The 27,161-nt window shown below is 44.8% G+C and overlaps 1 protein-coding gene across 2 annotated transcripts; it reads left to right on the top strand.

Annotated features, from left to right (window-relative positions):
• Positions 1-7,477: 7,477 nt before the first annotated feature.
• LOC109910331 (podocalyxin) lies at positions 7,478-27,098 on the top strand. Of its 2 annotated transcripts, none has more exons than XM_031798164.1 (8): positions 7,478-8,033; positions 20,678-21,304; positions 21,502-21,698; positions 21,814-21,837; positions 22,895-23,027; positions 23,238-23,281; positions 25,050-25,172; positions 25,321-27,098. In XM_031798164.1, exons 1-8 carry the CDS (start codon positions 7,991-7,993, stop codon positions 25,513-25,515), a joined length of 1,386 nt encoding a protein of 461 aa, XP_031654024.1. In that variant the 5' UTR covers positions 7,478-7,990; the 3' UTR covers positions 25,516-27,098. The 2 variants fall into 2 exon arrangements, with proteins under 2 accessions (XP_031654024.1, XP_031654023.1); XM_031798163.1 differs by having other exon boundaries at positions 7,577-8,033; positions 21,505-21,698.
• Positions 27,099-27,161: the final 63 nt, after the last annotated feature.

Raw genomic sequence — 27,161 nt, 5'->3', positions numbered from 1 at the left:
AGAGAAAGTGTGTGAGAATGTTAAAGGGATTTGGGCTGGTCTGTCCTCATGTGTGGTTGGGTAGTGTACACAGGGCTGAGGGGCCAGAGCTGTGCACCTGTCAACTGGAGAGAAGGGGAGAGGAGAGAAAGAGGAGATGAAAGAGGAGATGACAGACATTCCTTCACCACCGCTGCCATTCCTTAGCCATGCACCCAGCCCTGAGGCACTAACACACAGATAGCTAGCCTGGCAAGCTCCGTAGCTACTAATAGGGAACCAGAGATGGCTAAAGCTGAAACAGTCTGGTGATATGACATCATGAATATAAGTATGACTATAGTCTTCTATTGTGACCATGACCTCCTATGAATGACGATAACATGACCGTGTTCCAAACCTTTCTGCAGCTCCCAGACTGGAAGTGGTCTCTGTCAAGCACTCTCCCACACGCCCCATTTCCTTCTATAGAAACGTGGGATCGCCCCTCGCTTTTCCCCGGGAACCTCCGGTTGGCCACTTCCTGTGCCGCTCCCAGTCTGTGAATAAACAGAACATTTCTGTGTCTGCGTGTCTCATTGCTTACCCCACCCCCCCACCCACACACTGACCCTCTTGCCATGTCTCCTATCTGTGTCTATCTTTCAAACAAACACACACCAAACTACACCCTTTCCCCCCTTTCTCCAACTTCTCCCCACTTTGTCTGTTCATCCTCCCATCAGCCATCCCATTCAGGACAAAACTACATCCATCCCATCATCACACAGCGGGGAGCCTAGTCCAGACCTCTCAGCGAGACACATCCAGAGACTGCTCGCGAGTAGCCTCTCCTCCACAATCGCAACCCAGAAAGGGATCTTCAATAACAGGCTGAGTCAAATGGGGACCTGGTGTAGATCTGGCTGTCCTGTTTATTATCTGTAGTGTCAGTAGTGATGTTCGCATTCAGTGGCACCTCCAGATAAGCCCTGGGGCTGTAGGGGTCATCTGATACCTCCTCAGCTTTGATAGCTTCCTCTCAGACCCTAGGTCTGGGGAATGTTTCATGGGGTCCACAAATATGTCACCCACCCCCAAACTACGAAGCCAACTCCTCAGCCCCAGATTCACCCCTCCACTTGTCACCCGGGCCATCCTAAGTCAAATCCTTACCTCCATCCTCCCGCCTGATAGAGGTGAGGAGAAAGAGAGGAGGGTGAGATACATAGCGTTCAAAAGTTAGAAATCAGCTTAAAGTCTTTGCTGAAAAACAAAACCTCCCTCACACATTCTCTCACACATGAACATGTTCACACACACACACACACACAGGCAGAGAGGAGGAGCGGCTCCGGTTGGTACCAGGCTTCTGATAAGGAGGTGTGGAGTGTTCTGTGTCTTGTCACTGAGCCGTAGTGTACCTCCTCCACACAACTACGTTACGAGCTCACAAACACACACGCACGCACGCACACACACACACACACACACACACTCAAGATATCGCCGACAGACACGGCTTCCCTGTTTCTATTTCATAAACGTTGATTTGGAGAATACAGTGTGTAAGTAAAGAAGGGGACTTCCTTGTAGTTGACGTTGGGAACGCCTCTTTCTTCATTTACCTAGTTTATATTGCATGCAATCCTTCGGCTATATGTAAACTAAATATGTAACCTCCTGGATGAAGCACCAGCAGCTTTTTTGTACTCAGAAAGGCAGATACAGACGAGTTACTCAATGGAGCACAAAGTCAAAAAGGACGTGTTTTGGTTCGAAGAGAAGGGTGTGTGTAGTGTAAAAGGTTGTGTTTGACATGTTGCAGATATCTTAACAAATCGTTACATTTTTGTGTGTCAGGGTGTCTCCCCCTCCATACCAGCCCAGCTCTCCCCCTGACCTGCTCAGGCAGGGTGCAGTGGAGGTGGAATACTTTTAGGAGTACGTAGGCCACAGATGCTGTCTTCCCACAAGGCTCTGGGATTCATCTACCCATGGAAGGAGAAGGGGGATCCGTATTTACCCGTGGAGAGAAAAACAAAAAACCAAGAGTGAAAATGATGTACTAAAGCAAAACTTCTTCCTACACATACCTCAGTCTCTCTGATGTTACCGCAGCAGAGGACACAGTGCCCAATTACAGAGTGAAATTCCTGGACTTGAAGTCTTCATCAAGTCTGATTGTTTGATCACCTTCTTTGTTTTCTGGATGTAAATCAGGGGGGAGTTCCGTCACTTTAGGATTGGAGACGTCCTAATGGAAATTGAATAGGGAAACATGTTGATGGAGAAGCTACCAAATAAATCCATTGTTGTTAAGCACCTGTTGCGCAATCTAATCTCGGTCAGTGTTTTAAAATGATCTCATTTTATGGGCTGATTCATTTCATTTCTATCACCAGTGGATACTCAGTGTTAGTCGGTAACTGAATCAATGTTTTGTTTACTTAGTAAACCTGGGCAACAGTGTCCACCACAGCAGCCCATATTCACATGGTTTTATCAGGATCATTCACCTTCAATACACTCAGATGTAACTAACCCCTGCCATATGTCCTGATAAACCCTGATAAACCCATATTCACATGGTTTTATCAGGATCATTCACCTTCAATACACTCAGATGTAACTAACCCCTGCCATATGTCCTGATAAACCCTGATAAACCCATATTCACATGGTTTTATCAGGATCATTCACCTTCAATACACTCAGATGTAACTAACCCCTGCCATATGTCCTGATAAACCCTGATAAACCCATATTCACATGGTTTTATCAGGATCATTCACCTTCAATACACTCAGATGTAACTAACCCCTGCCATATGTCCTGATAAACCCTGATAAACCCATATTCACATGGTTTTATCAGGATCATTCACCTTCAATACACTCAGATGTAACTAACCCCTGCCATAAATGTCCTGATAAACCCTGATAAACCCATATTCACATGGTTTTATCAGGATCATTCACCTTCAATACACTCAGATGTAACTAACCCCTGCCATAAATGTCCTGATAAACCAACCTGTGGTTCCAAACATGGAATTAATCATATAAGGGAGGACCTGGCCTAGAACTTTGTGTTTGGCGAGTCCAAGGAGGGGACTCATATGGTAGGGGTGAATGAGGGGAGCACTGTGGTTAAGTGGGGGGTTGTGACGTGGGAGATGTTAATGTCGATGAGGTAAGTGAGAGGGAGACCTAGAGGCACCTCCCACGGTGTCTCTCTGAAGAGACTGAGGAGGTCTAGGAAGATGGAGGGATGTGTAGGGGATGAGGAGGAACGTAGGGGGATGTAGGTGTAAGTCGGACTTAGAGAGTTGTAGCGGCGTTTGGGGTGTAAGGAAGGGAGGAACAAAAGGAGGTGTAGGAGTACAGATGGAGGAGAGCACTGGGGAGGAGTAGATGGGATGTAAGGGGGAGGTGTACCGAATTGAGAAAGGTTGTAGGAAGGTGTGAGGGAGAGGTTGAGGAGAGAACACGTGCACACTTTCCAACTATGCCCGCTCCTTTGTAAGAGGCTAATGAGGCGGATGAGCGCTGTGCCGGGGCGGGAGAGACAAACGCTGGATATGAGAAAGCATGGCTCAGAGCCAGCAGATCGCTCTCTCACACACACATACAACTCATTGTGGTTAAGTAATCATGCCTTTGGAATGTGTACGAGTTCACATCAACTGCATTGTCTCTGGGTCGAACTTCCCCTTTGTGACATAGAGATAGATGTTGGTACCAACGATCACATACATCACTTGGGACAGACACACAGTCACATGGCTAATCTGCCAAACTGATCTTTTGAGAAGTTGTAGAACACAGCTTTTTTGATTTTATTCTAGTTTTAGAAGAAGTTATATATTTGAGTTTGTATTTCTATAATATACCATCAATAGGAGTGGCCAAGTGAAGCAGATTAATAGATAATGACAGCTTTAATAAACAAAGATGAAATCAATGTACTAACTGTCCATTGGTGCTCACAGTCCTGGGCAACTTGGCACTGAATGGAGCTGAGAGACAAAAATGACAGTTCATGGTTAAATGACAGCCCAGTCAGCAGCCCACCGTGATACCCCTCCCAGCCCTGTGTCTGGCCAGCCTGCTGAGGTGAGGTGCAGCATCAGCCCTCAGTCAGATGATGGTACTGGAGGGTGTAACATTTGAGGAGTTTAGAGGATCCCTAACACCAACACAGCATTCCTCTGACCAGCTGCTGGTACTAGGGATGATTGGTGGCAGTCACACACCAGCTCCCTCACTCACTCACACATACACAAGCTCTCATAGATTTGTACACGTGTAAAAACACTTGTCGACTCTCTCTGCCACACGCACACACAGTCAATCACAAACGAACAAGGGCACACACAGCGTGTATGTACACCACTCCACACTCATAAACTACACTACACTCTTAAGTGTTCTTTCAACCAAATAAATTGTATATTGTTGAATGTAAATTAATAACCCAGACTGACATGGACCATGGGAGGGAGTACCATTATCATAGCTTTGAAAGCTCCACATCTAAATAGCTTAATAATGACCGACTATTTCAGTACAGAGAAACGCCCAGGGAAACCTCCACACCCCTGATCTTATCTCCACTATTTTCCCCCTAATTTCCCATCACCAGACCAGCCACTGGATCTTATATATCAGACATCATGCCTGGGGCTCTTAGATCTTTCAAGGACACATGTATTACAAATAGGGATTGATGTAGAAGTTATTCAAGATATTAATTCAATATTGTCTAACACATGAAGCTGCCAGTTGAGGCAAATCAAGTATTTTTGCACAAAAAAATACTGACTGATCTTTGAAGAGGGCATATCAAAAGTGCTTTCAAAGCAAATCCAGGAAAGCCTGTGAATTCCCGTTGCCATGGCTCTGAGTGGAATTAACTCAGCTCTCTCCTTAGGGTCAAACAGCCTGGCTTGGATCCCCAAATCCAAAAGACAAACATAACACCTGCTGGTTACATGCCACTTTCCCAAGCAAATTAATATTTTATTTGTTGGCTAATATGGTGAATGAATGGAGTACTATAGATATGAATGATTTGGGTAACATGTATTACGATGCCGTGTGTCTGAATGAAGCAGCATGCTAAGAGTCGCTCATGGTATTTTAATGGACTGAATTGGATGACGTAATCAATGCAAAACACTCCAGCACATGTCCTTGTAACTTCCCCTCAAACCGATGTCAGTTTAAAAAAAATATATATTTCACCTTTATTTAACCAGGTAGGCTAGTTGAGAACAAGTTCTCATTTGCAACTGCGACCTGGCCAAGATAAAGCATAGCAGTGTGAGCAGACAACAAAGAGTTACACATGGAGTAAACAATTAACAAGTCAATAACACAGTAGAAAACAAAGGGGGAGTCTATATACAATGTGTGCAAAAGGCATGAGGAGGTAGGCAAATAATTACAATTTTGCAGATTAACACTGGAGTGATGAATGATCAGATGGTCATGTACAGGTAGAGATATTGGTGTGCAAAAGAGCAGAAAAGTAAATAAATAAAAACAGTATGGGGATGAGGTAGGTGAAAAAGGGTGGGCTATTTACCAATAGACTATGTACAGCTGCAGCGATCGGTTAGCTGCTCAGATAGCTGATGTTTGAAGTTGGTGAGGGAGATAAAAGTCTCCAACTTCAGCGATTTTGCAATTCATTCCAGTCACAGGCAGCAGAGTACTGGAACGAAAGGCGGCCAAATGAGGTGTTGGCTTTAGGGATGATCAGTGAGATACACCTGCTGGAGCGCGTGCTACGGATGGGTGTTGCCATCGTGACCAGTGAGCTGAGATAAGGCGGAGCTTTACCTAGCATGGACTTGTAGATGACCTGGAGCCAGTGGGTCTGGCGACGAATATGTGCCTTGCAGTGCCTTGCAAAAGTATTCATTCCCCTTCGCGTTTTTCCTATTTTGTTGCATTACAACCTGTAATTTAAATTGATTTTTATTTGTTTTTCATGTAATAGACATACACATAATAGTCCAAATTGGTGAAGTGAAATGAAAAAAATAACTTGTTTCAAAAAATAAATAAAAAATAAAAAGGGAAAAGTGGTGCGTGCATATGTATTCACCCCCTTTACTATGAAGACCCTAAATAACATCTGGTGCAACCAATTACCTTCAGAAGTCACATAATTAGTTAAATAAAGTCCACCTGTGTGCAATCTAAGTGTCACATGATCTGTCACATGATCTTAGTAGATATACACATGTTCTGAAAGGCCTCAGAGCCTGCAACACCACTAAGCAAACGGCACCACCAAGCAAACGGCACCATGAAGACCAAGGAGCTCTCCAAACAGGTCAGGGACAAAGTTGTGGAGAAGTACAGATCAGGGTTGGGTTATAAAAAAAAAATCTGAAACTTTGAACATCCCATGGAGCACAATTAAATCCAGCACCAAAACTCACGGACCAGGCACGGAGGGCATTAATCAGAGAGGCAACAAAGAGACCAAAGATAACCCTGAAGGAGCTGCAAAGCTCCACAGGCGGAGATTGGAGTCTCTGTCCATAGGACCACTTTAAGCTGTGCACTCCACAGAGCTGGGCTTTATGGAAGAGTGGCCAGAAAAAAAGACATTGCTTAAAGAAAAAAAATAAGCAAACACGTTTGGTGTTCGCCTAAAGCATGTGGGAGACTCCCCAAACATATGGAAGAAGGTATTCTAGTCAGATGAGACAAAAATTTAGCTTTTTGGCCATCAAGGAAAGCGCAATGTCTAATGAAAACCCAACACTACTCATCACCCGAGGCCATCATCATGTTTTTCATCAGCAGGGACTGGGAAACTGATCAGAATTTAAGGAATGATGGATAGAGCTAAATACAGGGTAATTCTTGAGGGAAACCTGTTTCAGTCTTCCAGAGATTTGAGACTGGGACGGAGGTTCACCTTCCAGCAGGACAATGACCCTAAGCATGCTGCTAAAGCAACACTCGAGTGGTTTAAGGGTAGACATTTAAATGCCTTGGAAATGCCTAGTCAAAGCCCAGACCTCAATCCAATTGAGAATCTGTGGTATGACTTAAAGATTGATGTACACCAGGGGAACCCATACAACTTGAAGGAGCTGGAGCAGTTTTGCCTTGAAGAATGGGCAAAAATCCCAGTGGCTAGATGTGCCAGGTTTATAGAGACAGAGGCTTGCAGCTGTAATTCCTGGGAAAGGTGGCTCTACAAAGTATTGACTTTGGGGGGGTTAATAGTTATGCATGCTCAAGTTCTTTTTTTTGTCTTATTTCTTGTTTGTTTCACAGTAAAAAAAAGTGTTAGGCATGTTGCGTAAATCAAATGATACAAACCCCCCCAAAAATCTATTTTAATTCCAGGTTGTAATGCAACAAAATAGGAAAAATGTCAAGGGGGGGAATACTTTCACAAGCCACTGTATTTATTGTATCATTGACCATTATTGGAATAAGGCAAACTGAAGGAACATAGTCTTTGGGAGTCGTTTCCTTTGTTCTTCAGTGTTGGTCAGTTTGAGAGTCCTCCCAAAAACGCATTCTATTGGATCTCCCTTTGCCTCGCATGACAAGCTGGAATGGGCAGTGCCATGGGCCTGTGAGTAACAGCTGAACACTTGTAAAGAAGACTGAGGTCTGGACTGGCCACGGGGCTTGCGCTTTGAAAGCACAATACGTTTTCAAGCCACTCAGGGAGAGGGAGCCAGCAACAACGCTACACAATCAGCGCAGCCAAGGAGACCGGAGAAAAACTTTCCCCCAAATTCCCGACTCAGAGAGGGGGAGAAAAGAAGGGGAGAAGCGCCAAACAAAATAATTCTTAGCTTTCAGCAAAACAACAACTTTGGGAAATTAATTCACTTTAAATACAAATTCAATGAGATAGGCGTAACGGACCGGCGTCTCCAGCAAGAATCCGCTACTTGTAATTCAACATTCTGATTCGGAATACCTAAAATCACGGATTGAGTGCTGCAGCAACACTGAATGAAACAAAGTTGCGTAAAAAAAACAGAATGGAAACGATAATGCGAATCACGTGGGCACTTCTTCCACTTGGTAAGTGTCTATTCTTTTGTATTTTATTTATTTAGTTTCATTTGATCAAAGTTGGTTTTATTTTTGGGGACCCACATGACCCCATCACCACCACCTTTCCTTTATTTGAGCAATTGAAGACATTCAATGAGAGAAGTTAACATAGGAGGAGATCACATTTGGTATCATAATTTATCAATTCATAATAAAAGAAAAACAACTAAATAAAACAATGTTGATTATGAGAGGTTGTGTTTCTCCTCAGCAACAGGTGCGCACATCAATAGCTTACAGTTGATGATGCACTGAAGTTTGTAGCCTAATCTGTAAATCTGTAAAACAAAATGGAATGGAATTCCCATCAAAAAATTAAATAGTTTTCGTTATATTCCGATTGACATATTGTCTTTTTTTTCAGTCATCGGTGCTAAAAGAACATGTTGCTTGGCAGTAATCCAAAGATACAAAATATAATTCCTATTAAACCGTTATTTTATGAGCCCTCTATCCCACTAATACTAGTGAGAATCTATACCAGCTGCGCGCTTTCACAACATGCTGCTCTAATTTCGGTATCGAGGAGTGAGTGAGAGGGAGTTGCACTGTAAGTGCGAGGCAGAGACTGGCATCTGAGGGAGTGGCACCGGGGAGTCAGGACCAGGTCCGCGCAGCTGAAACATCTGCCCCCTCTTCACGCCCGGGTCCTCTCCTCTCACACTGTGCTCAAGAGCCGGGAGCCCGGGAGGGAGACAACGGGACCGCATAATGAAGTGCCCCCGTGACGACCCTCATACCAAATGGTGAGGCGGAGTGTTATTCTTTAATTACGCGCAGATCGCACCTGCCTCTTGCCACTATAAATTCATGAAAAGTAGAGGAGGCTTTTGTTTTTTTGTCGCTGAGCAAAAAACAGACTGGATGTTCACTCAGCCCTTTTCCCAAAACTGTTTTAGACCACATAAGGAGTTAGGCCTAAAACAACTAACTTGACAAGCATTATTGACAAGCATATAGGCACTAAAAAAACAATGTTGTCCTTGGATACAAATCAACCTCTATTACCATTTGATAGAACACAAACCATTCATTTATGATGTATAATAAAACATTTTCAATCTGCAAACGAACCATAGTGCTTTTAAAAAGAATAGGTCAAATATCCCAGACCAGACCATATCCGTCCAGAGTCTAGCCCGCACACACCACTTCCCAGTCCCTTTCATCCTCTATTTGGGGTCATGAAGGTCATGTCGTGTGTTTTCCTAAAAGGTAAACCCAGCCAGGATCTCTGTTATGATCAGGATGCGGCTTGTCACCCACAGCCATCCTCCCTAGGCCCAGCCTATGGGAGAGCGCTAGCGGAGAACAATAGATAGGAAAACTCCTTTAACAACATCCCTGTTCGTAAGGAAGGTGTGGCACCAGATTCGGATCCTGAGAGGAGACATGAGCTCCCTCCGTCTCCTCACGCACACACACAGCCTGGTTCACTCAAATGCAAGGACAGGGAGACGGAGTCCTCACTCCTTCACTCCCCTGGAAATTCACCTAATAAAAGTGAGGGGAAACAGGACATTAAACAGGCTGTGCGTCTGCAATGACACTCCATTGCCTCTATAGGGCATACTTTTTTACCTGAGCCATATGGGCCCTGCAAAAGTAGTGCATTGTAATGTGACCAGGGCCCATTACAGCGTTGGTCAATAGTGCACTATAAAGCGAATAGGATGCCATTTCAGAGGCAGCCAGGGGATTTAGATCCACTATCGACATTCAGGGGATTGGGGTTTTAAACAGCAGCGTTGGGGAACAGTACAGGAGAGGGAGGCTTCCCGTTCCTCTAGGGAGTAAGTGTAGTAAAGCCTTGTGATTCATCACTGTCTGATGTGGATGATAAAGCTCCACCACACCCTCCACCTCTATCTTCACCCCAGAGCAGCCTACACTCCTACATGTCCAGGCCAGGTGGACATTAATCAGGCCAGTGGCTGGCACCATGCATCACAGACCTTCACTCAGCTCCCCTCCTCCCTTCTACCGCCTCCCTGCTTCATCTCACACATACAGGAACACACACATGTACAAGGTCTCTCCCTCCCACCTTCACTCTCTCCTCACACTCCTTTCTCTGCCCTGGCTAGGAACTCCCTTCTACTTTACCTCTAAGAAAACAGAGAGCGGATGTTTCCTAATAAGAGCCAAGCAAACAAAACGTGTGTGTGTCAGAGTTGGGTCTTAAGTGTCGGTGACCACTATATCACTCCAATCTCCTCCATAATGTCAACTGTTCCACACTGTTGTCTACCAACATTCCTTGCCTAATGTATTTACTTGCAATAGATTAATAGCATACAGTATTCCTTGCTGCATTCCTTAGTTTAGCTCAAAGCCAGCCAACACACAGGACTAAAGACAAAAGACGGGTCATTCCACAAAATGAGTTCCTTTGATATTTTAAGTAGTAAAAGCCTCATTAAATGTAGTGCCTATTAATATAGACCACATGGAACATTCAATGAATTTGATTTTTATTATGAATAAAGACTTGCTAAAGTACCAACATTCTGCATTTTGACATGTCCCTCAGTATACCCTCTGTGACAAGATTTTAACCCCAACATTTCTCCAAGCTTTGTACCACTTTATTTGGATAAAGTCCTAACCCTTCCTAACCCTAACCCTTATTTTAAACCTTACCCTAACCCTAACCTAACCCTTATTTTAAACCTTACCCTAACCTAACCCTTATTTTAAACCTTACCCTAACCGTAACCTAACCCTTATTCTAAACCGTACCCTAACCGTAACCTAACCCTTATTTTAAACCGTACCCTAACCCTAACCCTTATTCTAAACCTTACCGTAACCGTAACCTAACCCTTATTTTAAACCGTACCCTAACCCTAACCCTTATTCTAAACCTTACCCTAACCGTAACCTAACCCTTATTCTAAACCGTACCCTAACCGTAACCTAACCCTTATTTTAAACCGTACCCTAACCCTAACCCTTATTTTAAACCGTACCCTAACCGTAACCTTAGCAAGCAGTTGCTTATCAACAGCTGGTTTATTGATAGTATTGATTGTAGAGAATCTACAGATGGGGTCACACTATTTGGATAGTCCAGGTTTTCACCATTATTGTAAAGCCCTAGTTATTTTGTTGCTTTGATAAAGTCATTTCTGAAGATGATTATTTCTTCATGTGATTAGTGATTCATTTTAAGGGGAAAAAACCTGTCCCTCATTTTAAGGTCAGCCCTGTTAGGTGAACTAAAGTCTCGTTTTAACATGGTGAAACTATTCCTTTGTAAATATTTTCTAAATAAACATGAGTAAAATCATAGTGCATAAGCAGGTGAACTGGTTCTACTCTTTTTGGCCATTTTCTGGTGGAAAACTTAGCGTGTCGAGCATAACGTCTACCCGGTTACCCGTAGATAGACTTGAACAACCCTGTCACAAGGGGATTTATGGCTGATTTATGACGGAATCGTCAACCCTGTTAATTTATTTGGCACTTAGTAGGCTGTTATTATAGATATTTCTTGAAATGGGAAAAAATGTTTCTTTATTAAGTTGCTGTTCATGACAGAACGTTAGATTAGGTGAAATCAAACTTTTTTTTCATTCACTAAGTTACACTAACCAAAAGGGACTCATTTCATGGAACGACCCAGACCTCTATAGACTAAAGTGCTGTAGAAGCGCTGGACTTGACCATAAGTGCACACCACAGCTCAACATAGACACAAACACACCCATAAACCTGGCATCACAGCACTAGGAATGTGGTTGTGTTTGGGTGTGTGGACCCACACCATGTGGCAGCTGATAATCTTCATCCTGTCAGCTATGCTGTGTAGTCACAGACAGTTAAAATAAAAAATATTATTTACACCATCAGACAGAGACCAACGCCCTTTTTCCACCCTCACTCTCCTCTACCCACCTCCCCCAATCCTCCTCTACCCACCTCCCCCAATCCTCCTCTACCCACCTCAACCATTCCTCCTCTACCCACCTCCCCCAATCCTCCTCTACCCACCTCCCCCAATCCTCCTCTTACCCACCTCCCCCAATCCTCCTCTACCCACCTCCCCCAATCCTCCTCTACCCACCTCAACCATTCCTCCTCTACCCACCTCAACCATTCCTCCTCTACCCACCTCCCCCAATCCTCCTCTACCCACCTCCCCCAATCCTCCTCTTACCCACCTCCCCCAATCCTCCTCTTACCCACCTCAACCATTCCTCCTCTACCCACCTCCCCCAATCCTCCTCTACCCACCTCCCCCAATCCTCCTCTTACCCACCTCCCCCAATCCTCCTCTTACCCACCTCCCCCAATCCTCCTCTTACCCACCTCCCCCAATCCTTCTCGTACCCACCTCCCCCAATCCTCCTCTACCCACCTCCCCCAATCCTCCTCTACCCACCTCCCCCAATCCTCCTCTACCCACCTCCCCCAATCCTCCTCTACCCACCTCCCCCAATCCCGCTTTCTCCCTACTCTTTCTCTGCTCTCCCTTTTATTCACACAGTGTTTTTACATTCACAGCCCCTCTCCTTAATGGAGGAGCCTATTGGATAAGTACTGTGTAAAGACTGCCTCCCTCCTCCTCCTCTCTTCCCTTCATCCCCCCTTTCCAATTCTGAATTACCCCTCTCAATGGGACACCCCAAGAAGGCTGGGGGACTACTGGGCTCCTAAAAAGCTTGGGCCGCAGTAGGGGGCCGGGGGTGAGGGAGTAACCCCCCCTGGCAGAGCCACACGCGGGGGAAGCCAGGCTTTTGTGTGGGCCGTCACCCACCTAACAGGGTGACTTTGTGTGTCCGGGGCTGGAGAGGGATAGCTACATTTATTTATTTACTGTCCTGCCTCTGGCAGTGCATGGTGGATGTTCACGCTCAGACGCACATAAATCTGGCCTTATTATGGGATGGCCTGGCTGGCACACATACAGGGACAGAGATGAATTCACACACAGCTAGACAGGATCACATACCCATGCCAGAACACAAGTGGACCTGCAGACACACACCCTTAGCATAAAGAAAGGCTCTTTTTATTTTTAAGATGTTCACTGCTGGTGCCCATGCTGGTCACCATAAGCCTCTGCTCCCCTCCCTCTACCAGTAGTAGTCTGTGTGGGGCCTGGTGTCCAGGCTGGTCACCATAAGCCTCTGCTCCCCTCCCTCTACCAGTAGTCTGTGTGGGGCCTGGTGTCCAGGCTGGTCGCCATAAGCCTCTGCTCCCCTCCCTCTACCAGTAGTCTGTGTGGGGCCTGGTGTCCAGGCTGGTCACCATAAGCCTCTGCTCCCCTCCCTCTACCAGTAGTCTGTGTGGGGCCTGGTGCCCAGGCTGGTCGCCATAAGCCTCTGCTCCCCTCCCTCTACCAGTAGTCTGTGTGGGGCCTGGTGCCCAGGCTGGTCACCATAAGCCTCTGCTCCCCTCCCTCTACCAGTAGTCTGTGTGGGGCCTGGTGCCCAGGCTCGTCGCCATAAGCCTCTGCTCCCCTCCCTCTACCAGTAGTCTGTGTGGGGCCTGGTGCCCAGGCTGGTCACCATAAGCCTCTGCTCCCCTCCCTCTACCAGTAGTCTGTGTGGGGCCTGGTGCCCAGGCTGGTCACCATAAGCCTCTGCTCCCCTCCCTCTACCAGTAGTCTGTGTGGGGCCTGGTGTCCAGGCTGGTCACCATAAGCCTCTGCTCCCCTCCCTCTACCAGTAGTCTGTGTGGGGCCTGGGGCCCAGAGGTTATTCTTACAATATGGCTGGCAGGAAGGCAGGACAATTCAACAAGTCTCCACCCTCCAGGCCGATTGTCATTCTGCTTTAACTGTGTACGGATGGAGGCTCTCACACTAAACATGATTGTGCTTGACGCCCGCCGGGACCCAACAACAGGACCCCCTGTGGGGAGGGCAGGGGAGAGGGAGACACCCCTCTGACCCCATTACTGACTCGTTAGTCACAGTGGGACAGGCCAAGCCATAACACTGTCACAGGCATGAGTTAGGAACACAAACACTGGGGAAGTTGAAGAACTCAACCCTATGGTAAATGGCATTTAGAGGCCTTATCATCATCTTGTTGCATTTCCATCTTGAAGATCTGGAAGTAACTGACTGTATTTTCCTGGGTTTCTGTTAGTCTTGACTCAGAGCAGGATGTGTGTAGGGTGTTTCATGCTCTCTGTGTTTAAGTCATGCACACACGTGAAGAATGTCACGCTGCTTGCTTAGCGAGAACCACTTGTTCTTGATTCGGCTCAAACCGAGGCTCATACACATGACCTCTGCCTTGCTAGCACATGTGACCACCCTCCGCACACGTGACCACCCTCACTTACTGGTCCCCTATGGGATTCAAACCCTCAACCCTGGCGTTGCAAGCGTCATGCTCTACCAACTGAGTCACACATCCCCATGTGACACACACACACACACACACACACACACACACACACACACACACACACACACACACACACACACACACACACACACACACACACACACACACACACACACACACACACACACACACAGTGAGAGAGCAAAGAAGCCCATATCTTATTGCATAACAGAGTTAACAGGAAGGACCTTGGGGTCGGTTCTCACACCCTCTGACTACCGTCTGGCCCTGAGAGGGTCCGGGACACCGGGTCGCACCCCGTGGGAGAGACAGGCCACTGTAGTAGCAGACCCAACAGGACGTAACCGGACCCAATGACCTAGCGATCCATCTTAATAATAGCCTGGTGGAGGAAGAGGCTAATAAGACCTGGCTGCAGGTCAGTCTGTGTTGGCCCAGTTATGCTGTGTAGTCACACAGACAGACATCCAATACTCATGGGGATAGTAATATAATCCTACTGTGGTATACAGGACCCTGCTCTGGTGTGATCTATGACTTACAACAAGGAGGCTTCATTCCCTATTCACTGCTAAGCATCATGGCTACTAGCTAGGGAGCCTATGGCCGAGGAAAGGGAAGCTATGGAGATGGGAACCTTCCATTCCATCTCCTGCCCCCCTATCCTTCTCTGGGAGGGAGGGGGGGCATATCTTAAGGAATGAGTGTTTTTGGAGAGACTACAGGTGCTATCCGTGTGTGTGTGAGTGAGTGAGTGAGTGTGTGTTTGTGGGGGGGGTGGTGGAATGTCTCTGAGGTAAAAACAGCCCCAGCTAATAATGTCAGGATCAGGGTTGCTGCTGTCACCTGTTAAGAAACAGACACCCGGGTGACAGGCAGGGTCAAAGAGGGTCATCCCAAAATATGACACCACAGCTAGAGGAGGTAGAGGAGGGGAGATAGTGGAGCAGACAGATAGAGACACACGTCTCGCAACAACACAGAGTCTCAGAGGCAGAACACTGTGTGGAAATCACAGGAGCAGTTCACCAGTCCCAGGTCAAATACATACTGTACATGGAATATCTGCATGATCAGTACAGTCTACTCTCAAGACATTGCATAGCGTATGTCAGAAATGAACTGTATCACTCCTGACTTAAAATGTAGCAAAGAAATACTGTCTGTAAAACACTTTTTTTTTCATTGTCATTCAGTCCTGCTGGGATACTTCCACCTGTTAGACTACAATGTTGAAGCAGCCTCCTTTCTCGAGCTAGCCTGCCTGGTCTCATAGACCAGACGTAACATAGTAAATATACATTCGGGACACTGAAATTAGTATGATATGGTAAGTTTAGTATGGTTACATAAGACAGAAGGTTACTTAATGCAAAAATGAGCAGAGGGTGGTTGGTCGTTCTAGCACCAGGGCACATTACCAATGCTGTAGCAACTTCCTTTTACTAGCTACCTGGGGACATTACCAATGCTGTAGCAACTTCCTTTCACTAGCTACCTGGGGACATTACCAATGCTGTAGCAACTTCCTTTCACTAGCTACCTGGGGACATTACCAATGCTGTAGCAACTTCCTTTCACTAGCTACCAGGGCACATTACCAATGCTGTAGCAACTTCCTTTCACTAGCTACCTGGGGACATTACCAATGCTGTAGCAACTTCCTTTCACTAGCTACCTGGGGACATTACCAATGCTGTAGCAACTTCCTTTCACTAGCTACCTGGGGACACTACCAATGCTGTAGCAACTTCCTTTCACTAGCTACCAGGGGACATTACCAATGCTGTAGCAACTTCCTTTCACTAGCTACCAGGGCACATTACCAATGCTGTAGCAACTTCCTTTCACTAGCTACCTGGGGACATTACCAATGCTGTAGCAACTTCCTTTCACTAGCTACCAGGGCACATTACCAATGCTGTAGCAACTTCCTTTCACTAGCTACCAGGGCACATTACCAATGCTGTAGCAACTTCCTTTCACTAGCTACCAGGGCACATTACCAATGCTGTAGCAACTTCCTTTCACTAGCTACCTGGGGACATTACCAATGCTGTAGCAACTTCCTTTCACTAGCTACCTGGGGACATTACCAATGCTGTAGCAACTTCCTTTCACTAGCTACCTGGGGACATTACCAATGCTGAAGCAGCCCCCTTTACTAGCTGCCAGGGGACATTAGCAGGAGTGTAAACAAACAGGCTGGGCCCGGGGGGAGGATTCAGAGTTTCCCCCTCCTATAGAGCTGTCTGTGTCTCTGGGTTCTCTCCTCATAGTGCCTACTAAGCTGCTTAATGGAGCCTGATAACAATTGGCGTGTCTGCAGTTTGGGATAGCAGCCACAGTGTTGGCTGCCTGTCAAAGAGAAGAGATGGAGACAACAATGTTTTACCTCTCCCTTCTTCCACCACCCCTCTAAAACAGACACTGATAAGAGGCTGTTTTAGACAATGTCCTCGTTGCCCCCGACAACCACTATTAATCCCCACGTCTGGATTTACATCTTTACATCCTGGCTGAGCATCTTTTTAACGGGCTGGTAAACAGGAGGGGCTCTACTCCATAACATACATACAATACAATGACTATTAGACTGTGAAAATATGTATTGATATGGAGATTGACAATCTGGTTGGAATGTTGTAAGGGTGATTCAAGTAGTATAGAAACCTTATGAGGTTGGATTGAATAGAGTCGACTAGAGCCCCCACATCTCTTTATTCTACAGTGGACATGTGGAGTGGGAGGTGTGAGTGAGAGTGTATGGTTTATGTGTGGGTGTGTATGTACAGTATGTCCACTACCTGTATTGTAGGCCTGTGTGTGTGGATGTAACCTATGTGTATAGATTTTGGGCTGCACAATATCTGCAAAAAAAAAAAATGAATTGTGATTTTTTTTAACCAAATATGTGATTTGACTTGCAATATACAGGTAACTGCCAAAACAAAGGAAATAACAAAATGACGTGTCTTAATAGGGTGTTGGGCCACCACCAGCCAGAACAGCTTCAATGTGCCTTGGTATATATTCTACAAGTGTCTGGAACTTCACTGGAGGGAACACCATTCTTCCACAAGAAATGTCAAAATTTGGTGTTTTGTTGGTGGTGGAAAACACTCTCAGGAACAACTCCAGAATCTCCCATAACTGTTTAATTGGGTTGAGATCTGGTGATTGAGACACACACACACACACCCTGTAAACCCCCTAAGCTCCTTTGAGACCCCTCTTTCAACGTCACAGATCTTTTCTTTTAACCGTGGTAGCCAAAATAATGGGCAACTGGCCATTTTTATACATCAGCCCAAAGACTGTCTATTATATTGAGAAGATATTCGAGTGACCGCTCTAACAATGGAAATACATGTTCCCAAAGATAAAAGGCAGGCAGGAGGAGATGAGATCAGGTGGGGCCATTCCAGCTAATGAGCGGGCAGATGCACGTGTGAAAAACAGACCATAGAGATATATAGAGGACTAATCTTTGTTTCTGTGCAATTATAGCGTCTGTGACAGCCTCAATGGCGCTGCCCATGCTATCTCCATTTTAAAGTAGTCAACGTTTTCATTGCGTGATTCCTCCCAAGTCATAGGAATCCCCATTCAGTTGACTACTTTAAAAGGGTGGAAGCGTTCAATGGCAATGTCCATGCTAAAAACAGGTTATATCCATGACGAGTCCTCCGTTTACAGTGCATTTGGGAGTTTCTCCCATTTTTCTCTGCAGATCCTCTCAAGCTCTGTCAGGTTGGATGGGGAGTGTCGCTGCACAGCTATTTTCAGGTCTCTCCTGAGATGTTCGATCTGGTTCAAGTCCGGGCTCTGGCTGGGCCACTCAATGACATTCAGGGACTTGTCCCGAAGCCACTCCTGTGTCGTCTTGGCTGCGTGCTTAGGGTTGTTGTCCTGTTGGAAGGTGAACCTTCACCCCAGTTTGAAGTCCTGAGCACTCTGAAGCAGGTTTTCATCAAAGATCTCTCTGTACTTTGCTCCGTTCATCTTTCCCTCGATCCTGACTAGTCTCCCAGTCCCTGCCGCCAATAAACATCCCCACAGCATGACGCTGCCACCACCATGCTTCACCGTAGGGATGGTGCCAGGTTTCCTCCAGAAATGACGCTTGGCATTCAGGCCAAAGAGTTCAATCATGGTTTCATCAGACCAGAGAATCTTGTTTCTCATGGTCCGAGATACCTTTAGGTGCCTTTTGGCAAACTCCAAGAGGGCTGTCATGTGCCTTTTACTGAGGAGTGGCTTCCGTCTGGCCACTCTACCATAAAGGCCTGATTGGTGGAGTGCTGCGGAGATGGTTGTCCTTCTGGAAGGCTCTCCCATCTCCACAGAGGAATTCTGGATTTCTATCAGTTACAAATACCTTTCTCCCCCGATTGTTCAGGCGGCCAGCTCTAGTAGGAGTCTTGGTGGTTCCAAACTTTTTCTATTTAAGAATGATGGAGGTCACTGTGTTCTTGGAGACCTTCAATGTTGCAGAAATGTTTTGGTACCCTTCCCCAGATCTGTGCCTCGACATAATCCGGTCTCAGAACTCTACAGACAATTCCTTTGACCTCATGGCTTGGTTTTTGCTCTGACATGCACTGTCAAATGTGGGACCTTATATAGACAGGTGTGTGCCTTTCCAAATCATGTCCAATCAATTGAATTTACCACAGGTGGACTCCAACTTGTAGAAACATCTTAAGGATGATCAATGGAAAAACCTGAGTTCAAACCTGAGTTCAATTTCAATTCTTATAGCAAAGGGTCTGAATACTTATGTTTTGAATTTGTAATTTGCAAAAATGTCTAAAAACCAGTTCTCTGTCATTATGGGGTATTGTGTGTAGATTGAGGGGAAAAAATATTTGATACATTTTAGAATAAGGCTCTAACATAACAAAAGTCTGAATACTTTCCGAATGCACTGTATCTCTATGACAACAGGCACCAAAAATTTTGTAAGTTGCCGAAATGCCACATTTATCAGTGCATTTGTAACAATCTAACCATTACAAAACTTATATTACATCAAATAACCCTCACGTATCACATTGCAATTACATTTTTTGTTGATCAAATTCAACACACTCATTGACCTCCATACAACAATTACTCACTTCGTGGACTTATTTTCGTGGACAGATTTTGGGTGGAGTAAAATCTCTCGCTTCACCTCTTCCTCTCTGATGACCCTAAGCATGATGGGATGTTAATTGCTTAATTAACTCAGGAACCACACCTGTGTGGAAGCACCTGCTTTACATATACTTTGTATCGGTCATTTACTCAAGTGTTTCCTTTATTTTGGCAGTTACCTGTAGATGAAAACACTTGGGTGAACTGTTGGAATCCTAGAAACAGAATGATTTATATTAAAAAGCAAAAAAGTGTCATCGTTGTCTGGAACAATCTGTTGACTGCATTTGACCTAACAGAACAGCATGCAAACTTATAGTGAATCTAAAGAGGAGCAGCTGCGCTGCTTGATGGGGCTGGGCTTGAGCGTGTGTGACGCAGCCACAAGTAAACTATAAAAACAGACGCTACACATGGCTGAGAGGCGTTTCAAAATATTGCATGCGATATGAATCTTCTTGCGACATGAATATTGCACGACAATATTGCGATTTTGATGTGAATTAGATGAATTATGCAGCCCTATATGAATTGACAGCATATGTAGCCTTTGAAATGTATGTTATTTATAGTGCAGTGTGTTAGTAATGTAGGTATACAGCCTGATATATGAACATGTGAGATAAGAGAGGTATGAGTGTTTTTAGTGTGTGACTGTGCACCCACGTATGTGCGGGACTGAGTATGAGGAAGCAAGTAGTAGTCCTAATGCTATGGCGGTACGTGTGTGTGGGTTGAGGGAGGGGATCCCATAGAAGCCATTGTTCTAAATCCCTAGGGTGAGCCTGAGAACGGGGTCCAGGATTGTTTACGGTGCGCTGGGGCAAGCCCATAGGTTGGGTTTGGAGCATCCTGTCCTGTTTACTATGAATAGAGAAACAGAGAGAGAATGAAATAAAACAGCAGGTTTACCACAGAGTTCACCACAGAGCCTCCTCAATATCTCATCACTGATATTCTCTTAGAAATACCAGATGTTTATAAAACTGTATGCAACTCACAGGGATGATGGACCAAGTTCTAGAGACTAGAGATGGCATTATTTCCATGTAAATTTAGCCAAGTAGATTACATTTAGTTAGGCCTATGTAATATTTGCTTCAGATTAAACAGTTAACACTGTTTTGTGTTTGTTCACTCCAGGTCTTCTACTTCACTGTACTGATGCTAATCCAAAGCAACAACCCTCATCCTCTTCATATATAGCCTCTATCACCACCACAATTACAGCTGGCGTCACAGCCACCCCGTCACCGATATCAACTCAGGTGACTAGTGTAGCCTCTAACACAGCCACCCCGTCACCGATATCAACTCAGGTAACTAGTGTAGCCTCTAACACAGCCACCCCGTCACCGATATCAACTCAGGTGACTAGTGTAGTCTCTAACACAGCCACCCCGTCACCGATATCAACTCAGGTGACTAGTGTAGTCTCTAACACAGCCACCCCGTCACCGATATCAACTCAGGTGACTAGTGTAGTCTCTAACACAGCCACCCCGTCACCGATATCAACTCAGGTGACTAGTGTAGTCTCTAACACAGCCACCCCGTCACCGATATCAACTCAGGTGACTAGTGTAGCCTCTAACACAGCCACCCCATCACCGATATCAACTCAGGTGACTCGTGTAGCCTCTAACACAGCCACAATCACGACAGCCAGAGACACACCCGGGACCAGCATTGTTACTGCCGTGGGTACTGCTGGAACGGGGGCCTCTGGGTCCTCAGGAACCCTCACTCAGACCACCCCGGACACTACAGGTGAGGGTCTATCTCCCAACACCATTTCACCTCAAAACACCTATCACTCACCCAGCATAGTTTGGCTGTAGCCTCTAAGGAATTAAAACCCTAAAAGCTGAACAGTTCTTATCCCATGCGGTCATGTGTGATTACACCATGGAAGTGAGAGAACATTCAACAGACAAAATTGTCCATTCTCTTATTTATGCTTCTAGAAGAAGTCATACAGGTTTCAACTACAACATCGGTGGGCCCAACCCCATGGTCAGCATCGTCCTTTCCTTCCCATCCCCCCTCCACATCCAGCCGTGTGGGTTCAGGCAGCAGTCTTCCTACCATCACGACCAGCACACAGGGAAGGATGGTGTCTACAACCACGGCTGGGACTACAACTCCTCCCAAGACCTTTACGGTATGACAGAAAGAGTTTAACATAAGACTTGTCAGTCTGATTCAAGAAAAATCTTCTGAATCATAACGCACACAAATATGACCTGAACTATGTCTTTTTTTCCTGATTTTTACAGTTTGTCAAGTCCCAAAATGGAGAGGTAAGGGTTTCTCCTTTCTACTGTCATCCTAGATTTGCTCACGAGTTTAGGTCTGCGTTTACATTCGGTTTCAAATGACAAATGTAATGACAAATCCTCAGTTGCAGTTCGAACCATCTTTACAGAGTGGTCCTCAAAGACCAGGATGGTGAAAGCCTGCTCTGACCTCTACCCTTCCCCTGGTCCTATAGATGGGTTAGCTGACAACGTCATGAAAACAATGTGCACGCTGAGGCAGAATTGTGTGTGTTGTTGTGGTTCTGGATGGCCAGTTGGTTAGCAACAATGACAAGCTGCCATGTGGGGAATCGTAGGTGGTGCGTTTCAGCTATTTTTATCTTGTTATTGATACCATGTATTGAGGTATTTTGACTGATATAATTTCTATGCTAATATAAAAATCTACCAGATAGCTAACCAACAACTGTAACAATGTATTTGAAAGACAACAAGTGCTCATTGTGCAAATGTATTTAGGTTTTCAATAAACATTTGGAGACCGAGTTAACATGTTGACAACAATCTAAGTAAACCATCTGTTTTGCCCCATAGTTGCACACGCTTCTGTTTTATTGCTAAACAACCAATCCGTCTATTCTCAACACAGAGCGACACTCATTTCCAAAGCCAGGACAGGAAGTAGTGGAAGTAGAGCATCATATTATTAAAAAAGGATTCCGCAGGCATTGGGTGGAAAAAGTGTCAGTGGGAAACCTTCCTGCCTTTCGCTGGTTTCCGTTTTTCCCACACCTCTCTCACGTTCTTCCTCGCTGTCTATGAACAGCTGCTCTGCTTCAGAAAGGCCAAGAATAACTGACACCTCATTGTGCGGGAAATGCTGATGTCCCACCTTTGACCTTTCCCTCGACTCACCAAAACCAGCATTGTAGCGATGGTTGTAATGATATCATGGTGAAATGACATCAGCTCAACAATTGCCACTCTTTAGATAGATTCACTAAACAAGGCATGTTGATTGTTTTTTGTCCCGTTCATAAACTATGGAAACATTTGATGCAACTTAGAGCCTTACAAACGTGTTTTTTTCTCTCGTCAGAATTACGAGAGGAAGGACCTGGAGGAGCTGTGTCGACAGCTGATGTCTCAGATGCACGACGCTAACTGTACTCTGACTGTGAGAGAGAACAACGGACACACTACCTTTGACAGCGTGGTAATGACCGGTAAAGGTAAGTAAAACTACCCAGTCCCCATGATTCAGACGCTTCGAAAGCAATTAAATAGAGCACAACTAACGCACCCCGTTTCCTAATGCTAGTCTTGGTTGTATGAATTGTGTTTAAATACATACTATTTGAGAGGGTTTGAGCCAATTGCTGTCAAGGTGAAGTACCAGAAATGAACTGTTGTAAATGAAAGTTTCCTTTGTTTTTTTTTAGTGGACAATTCTGTCGTGCAGCAATACTACGAGGAAATCACCAGAGTAAGTCTAATTAACATTGTGAACTACAGTGCCTTGCGAAAGTATTCGGCCCCCTTGAACTTTGCGACCGTTTGCCACATTTCAGGCTTCAAACATAAAGATATAAAACTGTATTTTTTTGTGAAGAATCAACAACAAGTGGGACACAATCATGAAGTGGAACGACATTTATTGGATATTTCAAACTTTTTTAACAAATCAAAAACTGAAAAATTGGGCGTGCAAAATTATTCAGCCCCTTTACTTTCAGTGCAGCAAACTCTCTCCAGAAGTTCAGTGAAGATCTCTGAATGATCCAATGTTGACCAAAATGACTAATGATGATAAATACAATCCACCTGTGTAATCAAGTCTCCGTATAAATGCACCTGCACTGTGATAGTCTCAGAGGTCCGTTAAATGCGCAGAGAGCATCATGAAGAACAAGGAACACACCAGGCAGGTCCGAGATACTGTTGTGAAGAAGTTTAAAGCTGGATTTGGATACAAAAAGATTTCCCAAGCTTTAAACATCCCAAGGAGCACTGTGCAAGCGATAATATTGAAATGGAAGGAGTATCAGACCACTGCAAATCTACCAAGACCTGGCCGTCCCTCTAAAATTTCAGCTCATACAAGGAGAAGACTGATCAGAGATGCAGCCAAGAGGCCCATGATCACTCTGGATGAACTGCAGAGATCTACAGCTGAGGTGGGAGACTCTGTCCATAGGACAACAATCAGTCGTATATTGCACAAATCTGGCCTTTATGGAAGAGTGGCAAGAAGAAAGCCATTTCTTAAAGATATCCATAAAAAGTGTTGTTTAAAGTTTGCCACAAGCCACCTGGGAGACACACCAAACATGTGGAAGAAGGTGCTCTGGTCAGATGAAACCAAAATTGAACTTTTTGGCAACAATGCAAAACGTTATGTTTGGCGTAAAAGCAACACAGCTCATCACCCTGAACACACCATCCCCACTGTCAAACATGGTGGTGGCAGCATCATGGTTTGGGCCTGCTTTTCTTCAGCAGGGACAGGGAAGATGGTTAAAATTGATGGGAAGATGGATGGAGCCAAATACAGGACCATTCTGGAAGAAAACCTGATGGAGTCTGCAAAAGACCTGAGACTGGAACGGAGATTTGTCTTCCAACAAGACAATGATCCAAAACATAAAGCAAAATCTACAATGGAATGGTTCAAAAATAAACATATCCAGGTGTTAGAATGGCCAAGTCAAAGTCCAGACCTGAATCCAATCGAGAATCTGTGGAAAGAACTGAAAACTGCTGTTCACAAATGCTCTCCATCCAACCTCACAGAGCTCGAGCTGTTTTGCAAGGAGGAATGGCAAAACATTTCAGTCTCTCGATGTGCAAAACTGATAGAGACATACCCCAAGCGACTTACTGCTGTAATCGCAGCAAAAGGTGGCGCTACAAAGTATTAACTTAAGGGGGCTGAATAATTTTGCACGCCCAATTTTTAAGTTTTTGATTTGTTAAAAAAGTTTGAAATATCCAATAAATGTCGTTCCACTTCATGATTGTGTCCCACTTGTTGTTGATTCTTCACAAAAAATATAGTTTTATTTCTTTATGTTTGAAGCCTGAAATGTGGCAAAAGGTCGCAAAGTTCAAGGGGGCCGAATACTTTCACAAGGCACTGTACATATTTCCCTGAACGTCATCATAAACTGGCTACTAGAGAATATGTAAAGGTTGTATTTGGAGGGAGGCGTGCCAGAGTGGGTCCTTATTTACTTTTTCATCTATTCTGTCAGAAACCAAGCGACAACATGACCCTGATTGCCATCTTGGCATCCTGCGGAGCTCTGCTGGCCATGATTGTAGGCTTCGCCATCTACGCCTCATACCACCGCAAGTCCTATCGGAAGAACCTCCAAGTAAACAATTTGAAAATCAAACTACTCTACAATCAATAATGTCTGTCTGTGATATGTCCACATTCTTCCTAAAATACTTACTAAGAATAGTTGAGCTATGCTTTCAGAGGGTCCTCACCCAAAATCTCCCCTTATCTTCTCTCAACAGCAACACCTGACGGAGGAGCTGCAGACAGTGGAGGACGGTTACCATGACAACCCCACATTGGAGGTGATGGAGGTGCAGCCGGAGATGCAGGAGAAGAAGGTGGCCCTGTACGGAGAGTTCAACGACAGCTGGATTGTCCCCATCGACAGCCTGCTCAAAGAGGACATGCCAGACGAGGAGGACACTCACTTGTAGAGGAGGAGTGGAACAGACAAGGGTGCTACTATAATCCCTCGACCAACTGACTCTCCCTTCCCTGCACCGTTACAAGGGCCTTGTTTAGTAGAGTTTTAGCTCCAAACGTTGCAGGTAGAAATGTATTCTATATAGAATATATACACAACTTTAAATAATGGTATTTGAGAATTGCACAATTGTGACAGTTCTATGCAACGCATTTCTATCCGCAACACTTTTAATGTTCCTCCCCACTGAACCAGACCCAAGGCAACGACAGACACCACCTGACAAATCTGGAGAAAATAAACACCCAGATGGTTCTGAAAACCCATCTGGCCTAAACGGGTGTCTGAGTCCCATCGCTGTGGCCATGGAAAAGTAGCAGGCCATTTAGTGGATACTACACCAAGCAACATTGTGTCTAGTTTTAGGAGATATTCAATATTTGGGAAATGTAACTCTCAAACATACACAATCCCATTCTAAGAGGCATTGAGCGTTTAAGGTACTTGATGTACCGCTACACAGTTATTGATTTAATTGGCAAAACCAAACACTCCAACCACCAATATTTCAGGGTGGAGTTTATGAAGCGGTCTAAACTAAAATCTGCATGTTTTTATGCTGTAATCAACGTAATCCCCGAAAGTGCATTGAATTGTACACTTGAGCACCTGTACATAGTATTTTCTTATATTTTCAGAGAAAATGGAAGCTGAAACTTTGTAAACTGTAACACTGCCTTTATGGTTAAATCTCAATAGTATTGATTTAGAGAAAATGACCTCAGGATAAAGTGAAATAATCATCCTGGTGAATGAATTAAACTACTAGTGAATCTCAGCTCTGACGACCTGGCATTGGCTGCTGTATAGAAGCCATTTACTGGTTCAACTGAGCACAGTGAACCACATTAATGAAACAACGGGCTCCATGGAGACGCTGCTGGGACGGGAGCGTCTACAGATATGAAGGGGAAAAACACTGTAAATAGTCGTTTGAAAATTCTAAAGAACTTGACCTAGGACCAGTTTCCTGGACATAGATAAAGCCGACCCTTGGACTTATGAGCCCTTTCAACTATGCTTTTTAGTCTAGGACTGGGGTTGCTCTGTATCAGGGAAGCTGGCCCCTAAAGATACATATTTTCTTGTTTGCTGATGTTGAAGGTTACATAGGCCTCTGCACATTATTTGTTGTTTGTTACATTTCTATTCAGTTGATTTGACGAAAAAGGGTATTTAAATATCCATGTGATTATCTGGCAAAATGTATTCCAATTCATGTATAATTCACATGGACACAATAATTCAATTATATTTAAGCTGTAAAAATCAACCAACACCAAACAATCCACCACTTATTCCACACATTCCTGTGTCGTTTGTCATTAGTCCTGTACAGTCGCTCACTCGTATTTTATTTCTTTTACACGAAAATATTTAGCAGTTATTGTATGTATTTATGGTTTGTTTGCTGATGAAGCCAAACAACAGGGGGTCTGACACACTGGAAGCTGCGCCTCGTCTATCATGACCAGGGCAGCCATGTTTTCTTATACCAATAAAGATTTGCCAATAAAACACACTTCTTTCAAACAGGTGTTGTATTTTTTATAACTTTTCACCAATGGTAAATTGATGAAACAATCAAAATACAAA

This window comes from Oncorhynchus kisutch, linkage group LG19 (assembly GCF_002021735.2).
Source record: "Oncorhynchus kisutch isolate 150728-3 linkage group LG19, Okis_V2, whole genome shotgun sequence".
Classification (NCBI taxonomy): domain Eukaryota; kingdom Metazoa; phylum Chordata; class Actinopteri; order Salmoniformes; family Salmonidae; genus Oncorhynchus; species Oncorhynchus kisutch.
The sequence above is the reverse complement of the archived record's forward strand: the minus strand, read 5'-3'. Positions and strand labels throughout refer to the sequence as shown.

What these genes read in the sequence shown, in the direction of transcription:
- LOC109910331 (XM_031798164.1), top strand. Translation starts at nt 7,991, where the DNA reads ATGGAAACGATAATGCGAATCACGTGGGCACTTCTTCCACTTG. An exon ending in GTGGGCACTTCTTCCACTTG is followed by an intron (nt 8,034 to 20,677) that starts GTAAGTGTCTAT and finishes TGTTCACTCCAG; the next exon opens with GTCTTCTACTTCACTGTACT. An exon ending in ACTACGAGGAAATCACCAGA is followed by an intron (nt 23,282 to 25,049) that starts GTAAGTCTAATT and finishes CTATTCTGTCAG; the next exon opens with AAACCAAGCGACAACATGAC.